Source organism: Megascapheus bottae, chromosome 10 (genome assembly GCF_031878675.1).
Source record: "Megascapheus bottae isolate mThoBot1 chromosome 10, mThoBot2.hap1, whole genome shotgun sequence".
Classification (NCBI taxonomy): Eukaryota; Metazoa; Chordata; class Mammalia; order Rodentia; family Geomyidae; genus Megascapheus; species Megascapheus bottae.
This window is the reverse complement of record NC_143518.1, coordinates 42894906-42915660: the sequence shown is the minus strand read 5'-3', so window position 1 is coordinate 42915660 and position 20755 is coordinate 42894906. Positions and strand designations below refer to the sequence as shown.

Here is a 20755-nt window from a genome sequence, read left to right as displayed (position 1 = left end):
GATGGTCCCTTTGGCCTCTCCACCTCTACAGGCGTCCTACCCAAAACTTGCGATTATTTTGACAGAAGATCAAGTAAGGATAATCCAGTCCCTTAGCTCTGTCTCTTTCTACCTGATCTTTCCTACCTGATCTTTTCCCTGATAAGACTATCACCTTCCACACATCTCCTCAGGGGGAAGGAAATGCCCTCCCTCAATAAGCTGTTGGTGGAAGGTGAATACCTATTGCTTTTCAGACAGGGTCCTATCCCTTCCCCAAGCATGGAGAGCTTCTAAATAGAGCTTCCTGGCAGCACAACTGCAAATAGATACATTAGCCAAGCACAGCATGGCGCTCATTCACCTTGGCCTAGTGCCTACACATCACAAGTGCTCTGTAATCTGCACAGCTGTTTTCTAAGACTCTAATACAAGGCAGCCTCAGACTTCCTCAGCCTGTCATTAGGTAATTGTCCCCAACTTGCCCCCCCTCCCAAAGTCCCATCTGTCCCTCTTTGGACTCCTGAGCCTCTGAAAGGCAATGTCTAGTCATGGCAATGTCTGGCCGTGCCCCCACCACTCCTGCATTTTGCAGGGTGGGGATAAAGAAAATACTGGCTTACTGAAGAGAGACTCCAGACGGATCATGCACGCCATGAAGCCATCAAAGTCGATGAAGAGCTTGCTGCATGCATAGCGCATGGCAATCGTCTGCTGCACCTGGTTGTTGAGGGTGAAACCTGAGGGCAAAGAGGACCAGGGTCACAGGTAGTGTCAAGGATTCAACACTGTTCCCAATAAAACCTCAAGGGACTGACATAGCAGGGGCCTTCTGTGACTGTATATATCAGGGCCTCACTGTAGGGTTCTCAGAAGGTTCCCCATCTTCTGGTCCTTCTCTTCCTACATATACATTACCAGCGGCTCTCTGGCCCAACACCACCCCTGGATAAACCCTGGTGGCCTTGGCAAGTAAAAACAGAGAATTGCTTTAGTTGCTGTCACATTCTCAGTAAGGCAGAGTGCTTGGATAAGTCCTAAAATATTACGTTATAGAGGATCCAGTAGCCTCCTAACCTTCCTGCATAGATACAAAGCTCAATAAAGCTCACTTGCCTTATCTTTCTTCCCCTCCTCCCCCTCCTTCCCCTTCTTCCTTTCTTCTTTTCCCTTCCCTTTCCTTCCTTCCTTTCTTTCCTTCTTTAAGTCTTCTAATCTTTACTTACTGTTTTCTTAATTTTATTAGTGTAAATTAATTGCTGAAAACAATAGGTTTTATTATGATATTTTATATATGTATATAATGTAGTTTGATCATAGTTACCTCCTTATTACCCTCTCTTAGTTCCCTTCCTCCTGTAGTATTCTCCTTCCTTTTCCCCTATAGCCCCTACTTCTACGTTCATGTATTAAAAAAAAGTCTTGTTTCTGCATAAGGGAGAAAGCACACAATGTTTGTCTTTCTTTGTCTAGCTAATAGCTTCTCCAATTCCATCCATTTTCCTGTAGTAACATAGTTTTATTGCTGTTTATAGCTGAATAATACTCTATTGCACAATTGACTATATATGCATTGTATGTGTCTATGCATATACACATAACCAAGTATGTATAGATCATAGATATGATATGCATTACATTTTACCACATCTTTATTCTTTCATCTCAATAAAACGTTAGCTCACTGATATCCAATACGAGAGAATTCCCACTGACGATCATTAGCAGTCAGCATCATGAGATGAAACACGTTAAATGGATACCTCTGGGTCCTGACACCTTGACAACAAGATGTGTCCTCAAATGACTTTTTTTGGAGTGGAAGCGTTCATGGGGCTTGAACTTGGCCTGGGCACTGTCCCTGAGCTCTTCAGCTCACGGCTACTGCCTTACCCTTGAGCCAAGCCCCACTTCCTCATTTTCTAGAAGTTAATTGGAGATAAGAGTCTCAGGTCCTTTTGTGCCCAGGCTGGCTTTGAACCTTGATCCTCAGATATCAGCCTCTTGAGTAGCTAGGATTTCAGGCATGAGCCACCTCATCCAGCCTCACCTGACTTCTTGAGGGCTGTCCTCATCTCATGGGCATTGATGGCCCCTAAGTGGTTGTGATCCATTTCCTTATAGATCTCCTAAAGCCAGAGAGAAATTCCAGATGAGAAACAGTAGCCTGTAACCCCCAACACTCTTTCTTTCCACTCTACTTCCCTCAGAATGCCATGGACAAACTCAAAACAGACCACCTGATTGACACTTTCCAGAAAGATTCCAGAATAGAGAAAATAGCTTGGGCTGACATTTGTGATGATCCCTTTGCTCTCTTAATAGGGCTTTCAGTGCCCAGCTGGTAACAGCATCTCTCATTATCTTCCTGGGCAATGTATGGGGTAGACTGTAATTAAGTGACCAGTTCCATTTGTGGCTAAAATAAGCCATGAATGAATGTCCCAGAGGATCTGAATGCAGGTGAGGGCCATGACTTGATGGATGTCCATGGGGAAAGTACAATTACCAGATACTTCTGAATCTTCAGCCACAGTGTCTTGAATTCTACAGGTCCCAAGGTACCTGTCCCATTGTTCTAGGTATGTTAAGGGTCAGCGTGATGGAGCTGAAAGTCTACTTGTTTTATGGATGTCTTTCTCCTGTGAGCTTTCGTGAGTCCCTTGAGGTCTCAGTGAACCTTTCATGTCTTCAGCAAGCAGAATAGTAGGGGTGGATAACAGGAAACAAATTCAAAGATTTAAAAAGTCAAATACTCAGTAAGGCCCTCCCTTGGAGGCCAAGCGTAAGAGTAAGGAACTGAAGGACAAGTTAGCAGCCTAAAGACTCTTAGCAATATCACTAGTTCATATTGAATGCCCTCATCATCTTGGGTGCTAGAATCAATGGAGCTACATGACCTGTAAATTCATTTAACTTTTTATGATTAACTATTCAAATAATGACCATTTGTTGGAAGGTCCACCTGTTATGAGAAAAATTGAGAGGAGGAAGCAGGAAAGATTCTCAGCCATAAGGTCTACGCATAGGCCATAACAAAACCAAAACTTATAGATAGGTCATGTCAAATTTTCCACATCCTGCTTATGCTTTCTGCATTAATATTTATTCTTCCCTGGGCAAGACTATAGGGATTTGGTTGTAAACTGTCCTTACCCTCATAAAGCTAAGGCACTTTGAAATGCTACCCTTTTCTCAGCCATCATCACTAATGAATAAAGGCAAGCATGACACAGCACACTAAATAAGTTTATGTCAAACTCTAGCATCTCATTTTCATGAAACTCACACAGGAGAGATATTGTTATCTATTCCAGGAGAAGAAGTAGATTCCAAGCATTTAGTACCTTCCCCCAATTCACACAACTAATAAGTAATGAAGTCAGCATTTAGACCTCTGTGTATTCCAAAGTCCTCATGTCAGAACACCTGTGGTCTTCACTTCTAGGAAGTATTGCACATGGAGACCAGACTTGTTGGAACAGCCTAGGAATGCAGGCAACTGTATTTTCAGTCTCCATGAGTAAGGAAGAACTGATACATGCTATAGTACTTGCAACATCATGCTTATGAAAGAAGCCAGTCATAAAGGATCACTTGTTATAGGACTCCATTTAGATGAATGTCCACAAAAGAAATATGTAGAGAGGGCAGACACTGGTGGCTCACACCTGTAATTCAAGAGGCTGAGATCTGAGGATTGTGGTTCAAAGCTAGCCCAGGCAACAAAGTCTATGTGACTCTTATCTCCATTCAACTATCAAAAATTTTAAAAGCCAGAAGTGGAGCTGTAATAGAGTGCTAGTCTTGACCAAGGGAAGCTCAGGAACTGCACTGAGGCCCTGAGTTTGAGGCCTAGAACTTACAAAAAAGAAAAAAGAAAAATATACAGAGATAGAAAGAAGTTGCCAAGGGATGGAGGAGATAAAGGAAGACTGCTGATATAAATATATAGTTTCTTTCTGGGGTTATGAAAACATCCTAAATTGTGTGCTGATAGCTGTACAACTCATTCAGTGTACCAAGAAAAGCAATGACTTGTACACTTTAGGTGGGCACGTTACTTGGTATATGAATTGTATCTCAAGGAAATTCGCTCTGCTCTATGCCATGACTACATCACTGCCCCTTACCAGTTCCACTGTGAAATAAAATTTCCTGAGAGATATAGTGACAGCCCTCTTAGAACCATGAGAGACACAAACTCCACTAGGAGCTGTGAGTGGGGTGTTGGCAAGGTCCTTTATCATCCTCATTGTTATAGACTGTTTATGTCTTCTATATTCAAGTGTAGAACCCTAAGCACAATGTGAAGGTGTTAGGGGCTAGACCCTTTGGAAAGTAACTGGGTTAAGAGTGAAGTCCTCATGAAAGGAATTGTGCCCTTATACAAGGGACCATAGAGAACTCCCGTGTCCCTTTCACCTTGGGAGGTTGTAGTCATGAACCAGGAAGCATACATAAAATATGTCCATGCCTTGATCCTAGATTTGCTAGCCTCTAAAACTGTAGGGAGTATTTTTTACTACATACAAGCCATTTATTTAATGATATTCCATTATAGAAACCAGAACAAATTAAATGGCCATGTTTCAGTAGGAAAGAATTAAGTTATATCAGAAAGAATAGATACATTCTTATCACATGTGGTCATTTTAATCTATTGGTGATAGTTGTTCAACGTCCATGCTACATTCTAAAACAAAGGTGAGAGAGCAGAGATGAGCCAGGCAGGGTCTGAGGGCAGAGGCTAGATAGTGAAGGTGGTGCTTAGCAGAAAATTCACGGGGGGTAATAATGTGGAGGAGGAGGAAGAACACAAATGCTACATTCCTGCTCTCTCAAAATGACAGGACATTAGACAAACCACTTCAATATGGCAGACCTCCATTTTCCTCCTGTAAAATAAGGGTACAATTCCTGATGTGTGTTCAATGATTGTTTCCTTCCCTTCTCCCATTCTCCTCCTTTTCTCTCCTGCTTTCTCTTTTTACTGGACTCTTTACAAACATTTAAAGGATACATCCAACAGGCTGATCATTTCCCGGCAAGTGTTGATATTGAATCCATCAAATTTTATGTCTGTTCCTAGATATTCAAGTAGCAAAGAGGGCGAGAATCAGAATTGTTTGAAGACAGGGGAAATACATGACTTCTACAACAGGAGAGCATCTAAGAGAACATGGACTCCGCTCAAAAGAAAGAGCACCATGGCGAGCTCAGAACAGATATTCTAAGTCTCCTAGTGTCCCAGATGCAGTATAGACCAATACCACCATGGCAGTTCAACCTCTGAACCTTGGCTTTGCTCCTGGGGAGCACAGCCTTGAGAGGACTAATATTTCTGAGCCTTATTTCTATCTAAATGAGAATAAAAACAACAATGATGACGATATTTTCCCTGAAGGACTGGTTGGGATTTAATTGAAACAAGACACATGAAGTCTTAGCCCAGCCACGTAGTCTATAACACAGCTAACTTGTTATTAACAAAGGATTGTTCTAAGCCTTTGCACATCTCCTTATCAGAATAATCCCATTTGACAGATGCTACTAGTGTCCCCATTTTATAGATAGAGAAATCGAGATTCAAGGAAGTGATCTCATTAGTTCAAGGTCACACTCCCAGTAGTGGACACAGCTTGGATTCAAACACAAGCCAGGTGCTTCCCCATCTGTGCTTTTCACAACACACAATGGCTCCATGATGGCATCATCCTTTATTTGCTAAATTTCAGGAGTTCCACCCCTCATCTTCTACGTTCCTAGGAACCAAAGTCAGTACCAAAGATACTGCAGTCCACTCCTGTTCACTCTGATCTTCTTGTCAACAACAAGATCATGAGAAAAGTAGAGAATGGAAGAGCCATCCTGAACCAGGCTCAAGACTTTGAGCCCCTGAGGGCCATCTAGTCATATGCCCAGCTCTGAGAGGAGGAAACTAGGCGATGCCAATTTTCCACCAGGTCACTCCAGGACCTGCCACAGTAGATGAATGAGAACCTAGAGAACTGGAGGACATACCTGGCCCATACCTGTGCTGGAAACAAATGTAGCTCCCTGCCCCTCCCCTGGACCCAAGTCTTGAAGGGAAAGTATGAGGCTTCCTCAGAAGGGCAATTTAACCCTCAGACAGCCTCTGAGGCTTGTTGGAGTCTAAAGACTTTGGAAACCAAGGACAAGACAAAGCAATCAGTCATCCCTCCCACCCCACTTCCCTAGAGAAACAACAACAAAGATCTGCAACTTGCAGATGTCTCTTCAAAACTGACACTACTAATTTTGTATGAAAGCATTACACAAGTCCCCCACAGCCCAATTTCATCACTTCCAGAAAATAACTACATTTGAAATCGTGCCTTCTTGGTAGTCTAATCTCCAGTGTCACCCTAACCTCTGCTCAGCATCCCCTCCATAGCCCCTCCTGCTTCCTTGCACCTGCTTTGCAGGCCAGAATGAGGACTCATGGTGTCAGAGGCCAAAGCCACATCTCACCTTGAGTGCTTTTGGCCATTTCAGTTGCCCCCTTGCTCCACTTTACCCCATCATCTCTCAAAGGTGCCCATCAGCTTTCTGAGAGGCCCTCGGGGACTTACGTTTGGATAATATGTCATTCAGAACTCTCTTGAGCTGATTGGCACTGATTTCAGACTCCTAGAAGAGGAACCCAAATGCAAACACATCAGAACTTAACCTTGCCTGCCCGTGGCCAGACATTAAATTAAAGCGGTGTTTCCTCCACACTTAGACACCACACCTTCTGGCCCTGTGATTTTAAAAGCATGTTACTCTTGGGCTGGGGGAGGGGAGTATGATTTAAGGGGTAAAGTGTTTGCCTAGCATGTACATGACCTTAGATTCAATTCCTGGTATAGGAAAGGGAGGGAGAAAAAAAAACAGAAAGAGGAAAGTAAGAAGGGAAGGAAGGAAGGAAGGAAGGAAGGAAGGAAGGAAGGAAGGAAGGAAGGAAGGAAGGAAGTCAGCCAGCCACGTGGGGAAGGACAATAGGAAAGGAAGGAGGGAGGGAAAAGACAGAAAGGAGTAAAAGGAAAGAAGAGTGAGAGGGAAGAAGAGAGTGGGAGGGAAGGAGAGAGGGGTGGGGAAAAGGAAGGAAGGAAAAGACATATGACACCTTGAAGTTTTCAAATTCCCTGTTTCTTCTGAGGTCCCTCGGGGCCTGGCAGGGTGTGTGCTGATGCCATGAATGCAGTACCCAGCTGCACAGGGGCCTGCCCCAGGCTGTCTCTCATGGAGTTTTGCTCAGAGAACAAAGTGCGACAAATAACAATAATTGGAGCCATCCCAGGTGTGCCTCACACCCCAGTGTGTAAACCTTCATGCAAGTCTGCATGTGAACTATAGCCCATGATCGATGATTAGGTAAACTGCAAAACACTTCCTACCTTCACCACGTCACTTGCCATTTCCCTGATATAACAACTCAGGGCTCCTGGCTACTGAGTGCAGAGTGGTGACTGTCTCACTTCCGAGTGCCAGGGTTTCCCACTGTACCTATGGGAGGAGGGGTGCTATTCCATACAGGAGCCCACTTCAGAGTGGATGAAGACTTTGGGAAGGGCAGGATAGCCCTTCCCAACTCTGAGAGAATATCCATGCCCTGACCCTGAACAGAAGCTGTACCTCAGGCAAAATGGAAAAAGAGGTATAAAGAAGGTGCGCTGGACTGAGTTGGGCTCCAATCTGGACTCCTTCCCCCTTCTCACCTTTGGCCATGGTTTAGTTGCTCCCCATTCTCCCATCCTTCCAGGCCCCAGCACTGAGAAGGGAGACCACAGCTGCACTCAGAACTATCTCTTGCAAGGACACCTGGCCTCCTTTGGGCCCAGGTTGTAACACCTGAGGTCCCTCTGGGAAGCCTCCAGACTAAGGCACTTGTCTGCCAGAAAAGAAGCTGAGATCCCGAATGGACAGTTAGACCTTTGTCCTGACCCTCACAAGGCTGTGTGCCCTTGGCTGTTTGCTCTTTAACCTCTCTGTGCCCTGTGACTTCATGAGCAGAGCTCCCAAGTGAACAGTGCTGTCTCCTTCGCAGGGACAATAGAAAAACAAGATGAAGGGTTCAGCCACAGGCCACAAATGAGCTTCTCCTTTCTATCCCTTGGAAGTGCTAAATAAAATGCAGTCTCTTGTTCAGTTAAGGAAGCAAGACTTTATTAACAAAAGTTCTGGCTTGAGCCTTCTCCTAAAACACACTGACTCATGGTTTCAGATACTCCCTGGAATGGCAGGGCAGAATTGTTCAAAGGTTCTCTTTCCTGCAAAGGCTTCTAATGGCTTTACTTCTATTCCTTTCTTTTTTTTTCTTTTTGATCAAGGTCTTATTGTATTACCTAGGCTGACCTTGAACTCCCGGGTTCTAGTAATTTTTCTGCCCCAAACTCTAGAGTAGCTGGAACTACTGAAATGCACAACACCCAGCTTCTATGCTAGCCTTAGGTCTAGAAAGTCTCTCTAAGTTTCCCTGGGGAGTAGAGAGCATTGCTTTTTTTCCCTTTTCAGGGTCCTTTTAGGCACTTTATCAACCTCTATCCCCCCAAAAGCAACACCAGTCAGTATTTAGGGGGCCAGAGAAGACACAATGATTCCTGGGTCAACTCTACCACATATCTACCAAAAAGAGCCCCAACCAGCAGGCCGGGGGCAAGGGGCTGAGCAATAGGCAGGTTTCTTCATGGGGAGCAATGTGGGCACGTAGCCAGCCCAGGTGCCTTTCCAATCCCTTGCCAGGTTAACCGAGCTGCTGCGTGCTGAAGCTGGGCAATTCCACCTCTGAAGGATATCGATTTAGAGAGCTTTTGCTGCCCTAGCTTGTGAGTCAGAGGCTCCATCTATCAGGGCCAATTTACAAACAGAAAAGCTCTGGCAGGATTCAGAGATTCGGCTTTTCTATTTTCTCAAGTCAGTCAACACAGCAAGAAAAGTGGCCTCAGGGTGATGATTACTGTCTCCTGGCAGTGCAGGAAAGGTCCACCTTCTTCAGACAGGATGAAGTGACAAATGGCAGGCCCCAAAATGGGGGACCCCAGAGAAAGCAGCCTCCTGCTCAGTAGTTCATGACATGGGAGGGAATACAGACAGCTGTGACCTGAGCATTCTTAAGTATGCTCTGGCCCAGTGTGGAAGCTGCAGCTGTCCACCTTCTGCTTACCTTCCCTGCCAACTCCTCAAACAGGCTCCAGAACTGCTCATCTCCTTCATCCACCTCACTGGCATGTGGCTAAGAGAAAGGACAGTTGCAAAGTTAAAATAGGAATTGTTGAATGAAAGACTCACTTCATCCTTCCATCAATTAGTATCTATTGTGCCCCATACTACACAGGCTACTTGGGGGCTTAGAGTGGAAGACAAGAGGACCATTCAAGGTCCCAGACTGAATCTTTATAATCCAGCAGGGATGTTGTTCCAGGGATGGGGTTTCTCTATGAACGTGAGGGGAAGTGAGCCCTACCACCTCTGTATTTCTAATTTCAACCTTGAATCATTTTCAGAGAACAATAGAAAGGCCAACACAAAGTCAGGCTCCACCGACTTCTTAGCAAAGTTCATAAGCTCCAGAAATTGCATGAAATTTGGAGGGCATGTTTATATGTGTTTCCCTGGCTTGTATCAAATTCTCAAAGAAGAACATGATTTTTAAAAATAATTAAGAACAAAGACACATAGCTAGAACCAGGACTGATATAGCAGATTAGGCACTCATTGGATCCCAAAGGGCTCTGAAGATCCATTGTCTTAAATCTAATATTAAAATTAACTAGACCTGTTTCATTAGGTCATTTTGAGCATCAAATGAGAGCAAATCTGTGTCAAAGTCTTTTGAAAATTACAAGCCATTATACAGATGCCTTTAGCCAGAGGCTTGTTGATATAACAGGGATTTTAGTCAACATAAAGTGCCCCCCTTCCTCACAACTGTCACTAACAGAGAGGACAAAAAAGTCACAACTTCCCAAGATGGCTCAAAGAGTTTCTAGAAAACCAAGTTCTTCCAAAACCATCCCTAAGATAAATCCAAAAGGCACAAGATAGCCCTAGGCTGCTTACTAATATAAGCAACTATTTAATATAAGTATGAGCTCAGCCACCAGCGTGTTTTGTGTGGCATCTTCATCCAGATATACATCAATCCATTTGGATGGACAGTAGAGGGATGTCATGCCTGAGCACTATAAAGATAGCACTTCCGTACTTCTGAGTCCTGTGCCACAGTGCCCTGTCTGCAGACACAGTGTGACAGTGATGTCTGGAAGCTTCACACATCAGAAGAAAAAATCAACACCCCTAGGACTACACACACACAAGCTTAGAAAAGATGTAGCTTTCTTCTTCTTTTCTCATACACTCCTATCATTGGTTCTCCAAAAGCCTGGAGATCAGTCCAAGGACAAACACTGGATCTATTTTCTTGGTTGACTATCCTATACCGAACTCTCAAGCACACAGTGAGTGGTTTCCTGACTGGCTGTGAGAGATGCTAAGCTCTCTCTTCCAAGGGTGGGGATGCATTACAAGGGTTGTATTCCACTGCTTCTTCTAGCTCATTTTCATCAGGAAGAGCCAAGGCCTAGAAATGCCATCATCTGACAGATAATATATACAGAACTCAAACAAATCCATTTAAAAAAAGAAAGCCATATAACAGAGCTACCATACAGCAGTGTCAGAGCTGAGCGTGCTAAAAGACTGCATACCTCATGTGGGTTTCCAGCTACCACATCTCCAATTTCCCTGAAATGCAAAGAAAGAAATAAACCAGACTTGAGACAGTGAAAAGTTCAGCCAATGGCACAATGCTTTTTGGAAGGTTTTGACCATCTTGGGAACCGACCTTTCCACACAAGATGTTCCATTCCTGAAAACTGCATGAACAGACTCCCTCCCTCACTCCCCACTTCTCACCTCAACCTGAATTTTTCATCAGAGACAAAAGCTTCAAGGGCAACAGAGCTCCAGTGGGATCTAGAATGTTTAGCTTCCCCCAAATTTGAAGAATCCTCACAATTCCCCCAAATCTGGGGAATCTTCTCACCACCTTACCTCAGTGGCCACTCTTCTCTTTCCCGGAGAACCTTACTATAAGAACCCTTGTGGAAATGGCCTCTTGGAGAATGAGCCAGCAGGAAACTTGGCTCTTAAACACATGCATGTATACAGTGTGTGCTGCTGTGCATAGGCAGTATGTGACACGTGTAGAATGACAGATAGAATATATGGCGAGGTATGTGGTATTCTAGAACTTCCATGGCAATTGGGTAGTGTATGATATATCTGGAGTATGTCTTTGTGTGGTACAGAGGTATGTAAAAGATTCATGAGTATGTACGGGTATACTGTGTACAGATATGTGGTATGTATTACAGTGTGCTCATGTGTGTATGCATATACATATATATGAAGTGTACTATGTGGTATGTGTGGGTGCTATGTGGACTAGGTGTTGTGTGTGTGTCATGTACATCGGACATGTATGTTGTATGGTTATATTATAGATATGTGGGCACACAGTGTATGTTATACATGTTTGCTATGTGTGTGATTGTGTGCTGTGTGTGCATGTTGTGCATGGTGTGTGTTATGTGTGTACGGTGCTCCATGGGTGGTATTTATGGTATGTGGGTTGTGTGTATTATGGTGTGTGCAGTGTGTGTGTGTGCTAGTGGGGTATGTATGAGGGGAGGTGGCGAGGCTCTATCCTAGACACTGTTCTCTGGATCTTGGGTCCCCTGCTGGATGGTGGAACCCCTTTAACCAAGTGGCTCTCCATGCTTTTTCTCCCGGCCTTGGCTTTTTATGTAAGGCACTTCCTTTTTGACCTATAGAACAAAGTGAAGGGGGCAGCAGAGAAGGGACTACGCGCCTAGGTGTTTCACAAACTCCTCCTGGATGAATCAGCTGCAACCAGGGGCTAGTCACTCAGGAATGGGGCCCAGCTCCTCTACCTAGCATTTCCCTCTGCTCCCTGTGAACTCAACAACCATCCTTGATAACAGAGTGAAAGGAGACGCACAGGGCCTTGGCCTTCTTCTCTGAGAACACTCTCAAGCAGAAGTCACCATCCTTGAAGGGTTCAAAGGTAGATGGCACCACCAGGTACTGCCCAGGTGGCAGGTGGGCCCTGCCTGACACCTCCCGCAGGTTGATGTAGGTGCTGGACCGGGTGGAGGGCTGGTGGCCCAGGAAGAAGTCCCAGCCCAGATGCACATCTGTATGACTCTCCAACTGTACAAAGGAAAAAGCAGATCAATTTTTTCCCCAAACCCTGAGTGGTAAGAGCCTGTTGATTTTAAGATCATTCATTGTTACCATCGTACCAACGATCAGGATGCCTTGTCTTCTGCCGTGAAGTCACTGTGTCAGTCATCAGGTATATTCTGAACATTTTGGAGACACTGATCTTGATGTATGACTTTGGCCAAACCCTTTGCCTCCCCCCATTAAATGAAGAAATGATTCCAGGACTCTAATGTGGGCTGTTTCTCTTTGGATATTTTCCTTGGAATTCTAACAGACTCTTAAGCTGCAACTATCCCTGTAGGTGTGACATTGACCTTCTCAGTACAGACCTGAGCCTGTAGAAATAAATGTCAATCCTGCAAAAGCCATCAGAAGGGCAGCTTGTTCTGAAGGGTAACCAAAGTGGTCAGGCTGCTCTGAAGGAAGCATGCTGCAGCTATGGAGTAGATAAGCAAAGGAAACAACCACAGTCAGGTCCAGCTTGAGGCCTTTCTTGGCTTCCTCAGGATATTCACTCCCCTCTGAAAAAGGGGGAAAATGATCCTGTCACCCATGTACTTGTGGGGAAAGAGGGAGATGTTGCTGTGGGACACAGGCTAATTAGTGACTGCAGTGGGTTTTGAAAACACAGGTATCCACATTGTTGTGGCTATAATGAGACTTCTCTTTGGACTGTACCTTTACCATCCATCCCCATCACAATGCCTATGACAGGTGCTGCCAAACTGTCAAGCTGTCAGTTTTGTGTGGCCCAGAGACAGAATTCTCATCCTGAATTGTTCACTGTCCACTTGTGACCATCAGATCCTTGTTGGCTCATAGTTCTACTGATCAAAGGAGAAAAGCAAGGCCACCAATCTCCTCCTACTCCTCAGGTCCTGTTGTCCTGTCCAAGACTCCCAAGGATTCCCCCAAGCAGTCCCTGCTCACCCAGCCACTAGGGCAGTCACAGACTTTGGGGTTCACCCTGAAAATATTTATACTTTAAACATAAGAAAGCCAGAAGCATATAATGACCAAAACAGCTTGGTACTGGCACAAGAACAGATTTGAAGACCAATGGAATAGAACTGAGGACCCAGATATTAACCCACAGACATATGGCCACCTAATCTTTGATAATGGAGCAAAAAATAGAATGGAAGAAAGACAGCCTCTTCAACAACTGGTACTGGCAGAACTGGTTAAGCACATGCAGAAAACTAAAGTTGGATCCTTCTTTGTCACCCTGCACCAGGATTAACTCCAAATGGATCAAAGACCTCAAAGTAAAAGCAGATACACTGAAAACTTTACAAGAAACAATAGGAGATACACTAGGTCTCCTTGGCATAGGTTGAAACTTTCTTAATAAGGACCAAGAAACAACAAATCAGAGAAAGTCTGGATAAGTGGGACTGCATTAAACTGCAGAGCTTCTGTATGGCAAAGGACATAGCTAGCAAATTAACTAGAAAGCCTACAGAGTGTAAGAAGATCTTCACTAACCATACAACGGACAAAGGCCTCATATCTAAACTATATCAACAGCTCAAAAAATTGAATCACTCCAAAACTAACCTCCAACGAAACAACCATCCCATCAAAAGATGGGCCAAAGACTTAGAATCTTCTCTGAAGAAGAAATAAGAATGGCCTATAGACACGTGAAGAAATGCTCAACATCTCTGGTAATAAAAGAAATGCAAATAAAAACAACTCTGAGATTCCACCTCACTCCAGTTAGAATGGCCAGGATCAAGAAAACTAATAACAACAGATGCTGGAGGGGATGTGGCCAGGAGGGATCACTACTACACTGCTGGTGGGAGTGAAAACTCGTTCAACTACTATGGAAAGCAGTATGGCAGTTCCTCAAAAGACTGAACATAGAGCTCCCCTATGACCCAGCAATTCCACTACTTGGCATTTACCCAACCGTCCAGAAACAAGTGCATACTAAATCCACTAGCACAATGATGTTCATTGCAGCACTATTTACCATAGCAAAGATATGGAACCAACCCAGATGTCCCTCAGTTGATGAGTGGATCAACAAGATGTGGTATTTATACACAATGGAATTCTATGCTGCTGTCAGAAAGAACAATATCGCCCCATTTGTAAGGAAATGGAAAGACTTAGAAAAAATCTTATTAAGTGAAGTAAGCCAGACTCAAAGGAACATAGGCTCAATGGTTTCCCTCATTTGCCATAATCAGTAGAAACCTTGGACTCTTCTAGCAGAGATTTGCAATAGAGCAAAACCTAGATACATAAGGCCATACAGTATGACGCTAAATGAAAGGACCTCTAGGCTATAGAAACAAAATCCATATAATGAGTGATTGTTATCCTTAATGTACTATGTTATCTCTCATCCCTTTTGCTTTCCCTTGGTTATCTCATATTGTTACAGTATTTCACTTTGTTATCTGATATATTGTATATATGTGTATTTGGTTATTTGAACTCAGATAGGGAAGGGAGGAAAACAAGATGAGGGGCAGGGGTGGGGGGAGGGATATTGGGACCAAGACATGAGAAAGGGTATCAATGTATGTGAAGCAATGTACCTTCTATCTGGTGAACATAATGTAACCCTTCTATTAATTATAATAAAAATATATGAAAAAAAGAAAGCCAGAAGCATGACAGCTGAATCATGGCCAACACCTAAGTGTCATGAGTTCAATATTATTGTTATTCCTGATGATAGCAAGAGGAGAAGAGAGTCCTATCAGGAAAAAGTACTTGGTATAATTAAAATGGAACTGCAAGTTCTAATTTGGATTTTACTGGGAAAGGTACGAGTCAGGTTCCAGCAAGAATCCCAGGGTGGTGCAGAGGAGAGAAAGTCTAATATGCCAAAGAGGGAACCAAAGACCTACATGGGTCCTAGATCCTCACATTTTCCCTTGACATGACTTAATAAAGGTAAGTCTCAGTGTGGGCCCAGAAGCTACGAGGGGCAGGACAGAACCAGAAATTTTAAACAACCTGCTTTTATAAGCCCTCCAGAGGATTCTAAGGCAAATTCAACTTTGCCAAGGATTTGTCTGAAGAGTCCCTGATAATAGCAAAATAGAACCCACGGGGACACACTCAGGACCTTGCAAAATGCTATTGGAAGACTTCTACCATGTGTGCATATAACCCCTCATATAAATGGAGCCTCTGTGGTGGGAACCCCCATGAAATGGATTTGACATGAACTGGATTTAACTCAGGTTTAGTTTAAAATACTTTCTTGTATTCCCTCAATAATAACATGCACTTGAGAGTCAAGGAAAAGGTAGACCAGTTGGCTATAGCCTTGGCCTGCTGCATAGGCCTAAACTTGTAAATTGATCTAAATGTGGTATGCTATCCCACTGGCCACACCTTAAAACCTGGGAGATTAGGGAAGTCTGCAGTTGGACAGATGCACAACTATATGGTTAGTGCAACTGATACTAACAACTGGAAGCCCCAGAGTACAACCATGGTTGAAATTGGAGTTACCTGGATTGTTTATAGACCTATCATGCCTGGGTCCTCTTACCACAATGGTTCTTTTACAATGTATCTGGGATACAGACTGGCCTTTACATTCATTGTAAATACTCCCCTGGTTGCAACCAAGGACATAGCCATGCGGTTGGCATACCCTGGTGCTTTACTTCATGCTGGCTGTGCTCTTACATCCAGCCATGCAGCTCCCCACTCAAGAGTGCCACAGAGACTCCATCTTTAATCAATTGACATAGAGGTAAATGTAACCACGTAAGTGTGATAGTGACCCTATGACTCCCTAACCCAGGCATATATTACTGAAGGGCTCAAGAAATTTAGGAGCCAAGAACATAAAACTAGTACTTCCTTTTCTAATCAGAACATCTCTTCTGTTTGTCTACTCTGTGTTTTAATCACTTTGTTCAGATCAAACCACAAGGCACATGGGTAAGGGAAAGGATGATACATGCTCCTCTCCTTTGGGACCCGACAGATGAAATTTGGGCTTGTATTCATCAGCTCTCAGAGCTACCATCTTACCAGACTTCAGAGTCCACAGGAGAACCAGCTTCCATCACAGGAAGCAGACAAGGCTGAGAGCCTGTCTCAAAGACAGACAAGCTCTTTCTTACCAAGGGAAGACATCTCTCAGCACAGGACTCACGTACCTCTTTGGGAACCTGCAGGACAGAAGACAAAGGTAGGTTTCCCAAGAGCTTAAGGTCCCTCATGTGTGCTTGTGCAACCATCCATGTCTAGCAGACAGATTGCAATCAAGAAGAGAAAGTGCATGCTAAAGAGAGAAAATAACATTTCTGAGCTGAGAAAGTCACTAATGAATTCCAAGGCCATCTAAGGCCTGCTGAGTTCCAGATATCCAGTAGCAGAAGAGTCTATTTTTTTAACTTTATTTTCAAATTGTATAATCTGCCAAAATCCAAAATCCCTCCAGAGTGGGAGTTTAATTAAGAGCTAATGTCTTCTTATAAATCAATAGACTCCCAGATGGAGGACTTAGCCAGAGGAAGGGATTTCACTCAACGTGAGCCAATAATTGATTCTGCCCTTGGCCATAGTGAGTGGTCAGAAAACAGGCATGTGACCCAAGCTGGGCCTATCAGATGCCTCTCTAATATTGAAAAAAAAGATGAAACTAAGGAAAGGAGGCCCATCTTTCATGTTGGTGATTTTAGGAAGTGAATAATTCTGAGCCAGGAGAGTAGCATCAACCCTTGTGATAGAATGTGTGAGAAAGTCCAAGTAGTAAGTGAGTCCTTTGTCCCAATCATTCGTCTCCTCCCCTTACTTTGGTTACCTAAGATGCTCAGTTCTTCCTCACTAGCTTAGCTTGATAAAGCTCTATTATTATAACTAAAGATGTTGACTCCCATTAGAGATGAGCTCACACATGCAGAATGGCAGCTGGGTTCTTGTGTCATGTTCTAGTCTTCACTGTGTCCTTCTCCCTCCTCTTACCCTGTCACAGAGTCTGTTTGGTAAAAAAAAAACAAACAAACAAACAAAAAAAAAAACCACACACACACAAAAAAAACCAGGAATGGCAAGCTGAACAACTGCCTATAGCCCTTAGAAATGACTAAATTCAGGGGAGTTAAGATCAGCCAGATCCTTGTAACAGAGACAGAGCACTGACTACTGTGCCTCTAAATTTCACGTTTTAAACCAAATTTACCTATGCAGAGGACCTTGCTGGCTGGGTAAGCAAAGAGCTGGCAGGAACCTTCTCCTCTGTGCAGGCCTAAAAGCCTTCCCTAACCCAGCAGTCACTTACCTAACTACCTTGGCTGTTTTTCCACCAACAACACGACCACCATCCTGTGGTCAATATGTTCTGAGTCCACTCTGCCAAGAGTCACCAAGGAGCCAGACAAAAGCTGAGTGGCAGGAAAGCAGACCCACAGAGAGATGGAAAGGGCAGTCAAGTGTGAAATGCAGGATCCTAAGTATAAATGACAGGCTGCCTACCGGACAGAAGCCTGCTGTCACTACAGGAAGATAAAGGGGCAAGAAGGAGAGTATTTTAGCCTTCTGAGGTTATGGCTGCTTCTCAGTCAGAGACAGATTTTCAATATCTAACTGGACTCCAGGTCCAGACAGAGAGGAGGGAGACACAGGGATAAGAGTATGGTAACACTGCTTCCTTAGCTTTCTCTATATTCTAGCTATCCCCTATAGCTTCTGTATTCTAGCTGTCCCCTATAGCTTCATATGCTTGTTATACCCCAGCTACTCTACCCCAGCTAGTACTAACACCTAGCTGTTTCCTATGTCCTATAGTCCTAGCTTTTGCCTGCAACCACATCTACTCCCTATACCTCAGCTTCTCCCTACATTTCCTGCTCTTCCATATAGTCCAGCTCTAGCTACTTCCTATAGCCCAGCTTCTCCCTACTGTTCCAGGAAACCCAGCTTCTCCCTACTATTTCTGCTTACCCTTATACTCAAGCTCCAACTATTTCTTACACCCCAGCTTCTCCCTACTACTCCAGCTACTCTAGTACTTCTACTACTCCTGATTTTTCATATACTCCCATTCCAACTACTCCCCAAGCCACAGATTCTCCATACTAATCATGCTGTTCCTTACATTTCAGCTTCTCCCTACTACTCCATCTACTCCCTAGACCCAAATTGTTCACATTATGTTCAACTTCTCTTAACAATCCCAGCTACGGGCATTCAACTATTCTTAACAATCCCAGCTACTGGCAACATTCATTCTCTCAACTTTGACTCTAAAACAGCTAGTATTCACAGATGTCATGCTCTGAATTATATGCTCCTGGCCATAAAAAGAAGGACCAGAGATCATACACACATTAGAATAGTTTATTAGTAACTACAATTTGATCTCTGAAAACCTAATACATTTTAGATATTATTTATGAGCTCAAATACCATGCCACACCAAAGCTATTTCCAAAAAAATATTTTGTTGATCTGTCTGTGTAAAGTAGGCCTTATGAATGTAGAACTGGTACCACTGTCCCTGAGTCAAATTGCACTGCTGCCATTCTGGCTCATTGCCTCATTCCAAAATGATCACCTACTTCCAAGGGTCAAGAAGCACAGGGAACTGTTGATATATTTGAGATATGAGGCCTTTGTCCATTGTATGGTTAGCGAAGATCTTTTCCCATTCTGTAGGCTTCCTAATTGATTTACTAGCTATGTCCTTTGCCATACAGAAGCTCTGCGGTTTAATGCAGTCCCACTTATCCAGCCTTTCTCTGATTTCTTGTGATTCTTGGTCCTTATTAAGAAAGTTTTGACCTGTGCCAAGGAGGCCTAGTGTGTCTCCTATTCCTTCTAGTAAAGTTTTCAGTGTGTCAGCTTTTACCTCGAGGTCTCTGATCCATTTGGAGTTAATTCTAGTGCAGGCTGACAAAGAAGGATCCAACTTTAGTTTTCTGCAGGTGCTTACCAGTTCTGCCAACACCACTTGTTGAAGAGGCTGTCTTTCTTCCATTCTATTTTTTTTGGCTCCCTTGTCAAAAATTAGGTGGCCATAGGTCTGTAGTTTAATATCTGGGTCCTCAATTCTATTCCATTGGTCTTCAGGCCTGTTCTTGTGCCAGTACTAGGCTGTTTTGATTATTATAGCTCTGTAATAGAGTCTAAAGTTTGGTATTGAAATTCCTCCTGTGCTGTTTTTTCTGCTAAGAAGTGTTTTTGCTATACGGGGTCTTTTATTATTCCACATGAAATTTTTGATTGCCTCTTCTATTTCTTTAAAGAATGACATTGGGATATTGATGGGTATTGCGTTGAATTTGTAGATAGCCCTTGGCAAGATTGTCATTTTCATGATGTTGATTCTTCCAATCCAGGAGCATGGGAGGTTTTTCCATTTCTTCAGTTCTGCCTTAATTTCCTTTTTCAGGGTTTTAATGTTTTCATCTAAAATTTATCAACGGCTCCAAAAATTGAATTACTCCAAAACTAATCTCCAAAGAAACAATCATCCCATCAAAAGATGGGCCAAAGACTTCTTCTCTGAAGAAGAAACAAAAATGGCCTATAGACACATGAAGAAATGCTCAACATCTCTGGTAATAAAAGAAATGCAAATAAAAACAACTCTAAGATTCTACCTCACTCCAGTTAGAATGGCCAGGATCAAGAAAACTAATAACAACAGATGCTGGAGGGGATGTGGCCAGGAGGGATCACTACTACACTGCTGGTGGGAGTGAAAACTCATTCAACTACTATGGAAAGCAGTATGGCAGTTCCTCAAAAGACTGAACATAGAGCTCCCCTATGACCCAGCAATTCCACTACTTGGCATTTACCCAACCGTCCAGAAACAAGTGCATACTAAATCCACTAGCACAATGATGTTCATTGCAGCACTATTTACCATAGCAAAGATATGGAACCAACCCAGATGTCCCTCAGTTGATGAGTGGATCAACAAGATGTGGTATTTATACACAATGGAATTCTATGCTGCTGTCAGAAAGAACAATATCGCCCCATTTGTAAGGAAATGGAAAGACTTAGAAAAAATCTTATTAAGTGAAGTAAGCCAGACTCAAAGGAACATAGGCTCAATGGTTTCCCTCATTTGCCATAATCAGTAGAAACCTTGGACTCTTCTAGCAGAGATTTGCAATAGAGCAAAACCTAGATACATAAGGCCATACAGTATGACGCTAAATGAAAGGACCTCTAGGCTATAGAAACAAAATCCATATAATGAGTGATTGTTATCCTTAATGTACTATGTTATCTCTCATCTCTTTTGCTTTCCCTTGGTTATCTCATATTGTTACAGTATTTCACTTTGTTATCTGATATATTGTATATATGTATATTTGGTTATTTGAAATTGGATAGGAAAGGGGGGAAAACAAGATGAGGGTGGAGGTGGGGGGGAGGGAAATGGGGACCAAGACATGAGAAAGGGTATCAATGTATGTGAAGCAATGCACCTTCCATCTGGTGAATGTAATGTAACCCTTCTATTAATTACAATAAAAATTATATGAAAAAAGAAGCACATGGAACCCCCTGGGGATAG

The 20755-nt window shown here is 43.3% G+C and overlaps 1 protein-coding gene across 1 annotated transcript in view; it reads right to left on the bottom strand.

Annotated features, from left to right (window-relative positions):
• Capn8 (calpain 8) overlaps positions 1 to 20755 on the bottom strand; it is a 54746-nt gene that overhangs the window by 2046 nt on the left and 31945 nt on the right. The window contains exons 11-19 of the mRNA XM_090339908.1: positions 16377 to 16388; positions 12008 to 12219; positions 10692 to 10728; positions 9149 to 9217; positions 6576 to 6633; positions 5003 to 5067; positions 2489 to 2557; positions 2030 to 2108; positions 603 to 719 (exon numbers count right to left, since the gene is read on the bottom strand). Of these exons, the coding sequence (XP_090196034.1) occupies positions 603 to 719; positions 2030 to 2108; positions 2489 to 2557; positions 5003 to 5067; positions 6576 to 6633; positions 9149 to 9217; positions 10692 to 10728; positions 12008 to 12219; positions 16377 to 16388 (718 nt within the window). The remainder of the gene's footprint in view (positions 1 to 602; positions 720 to 2029; positions 2109 to 2488; positions 2558 to 5002; positions 5068 to 6575; positions 6634 to 9148; positions 9218 to 10691; positions 10729 to 12007; positions 12220 to 16376; positions 16389 to 20755) is intronic.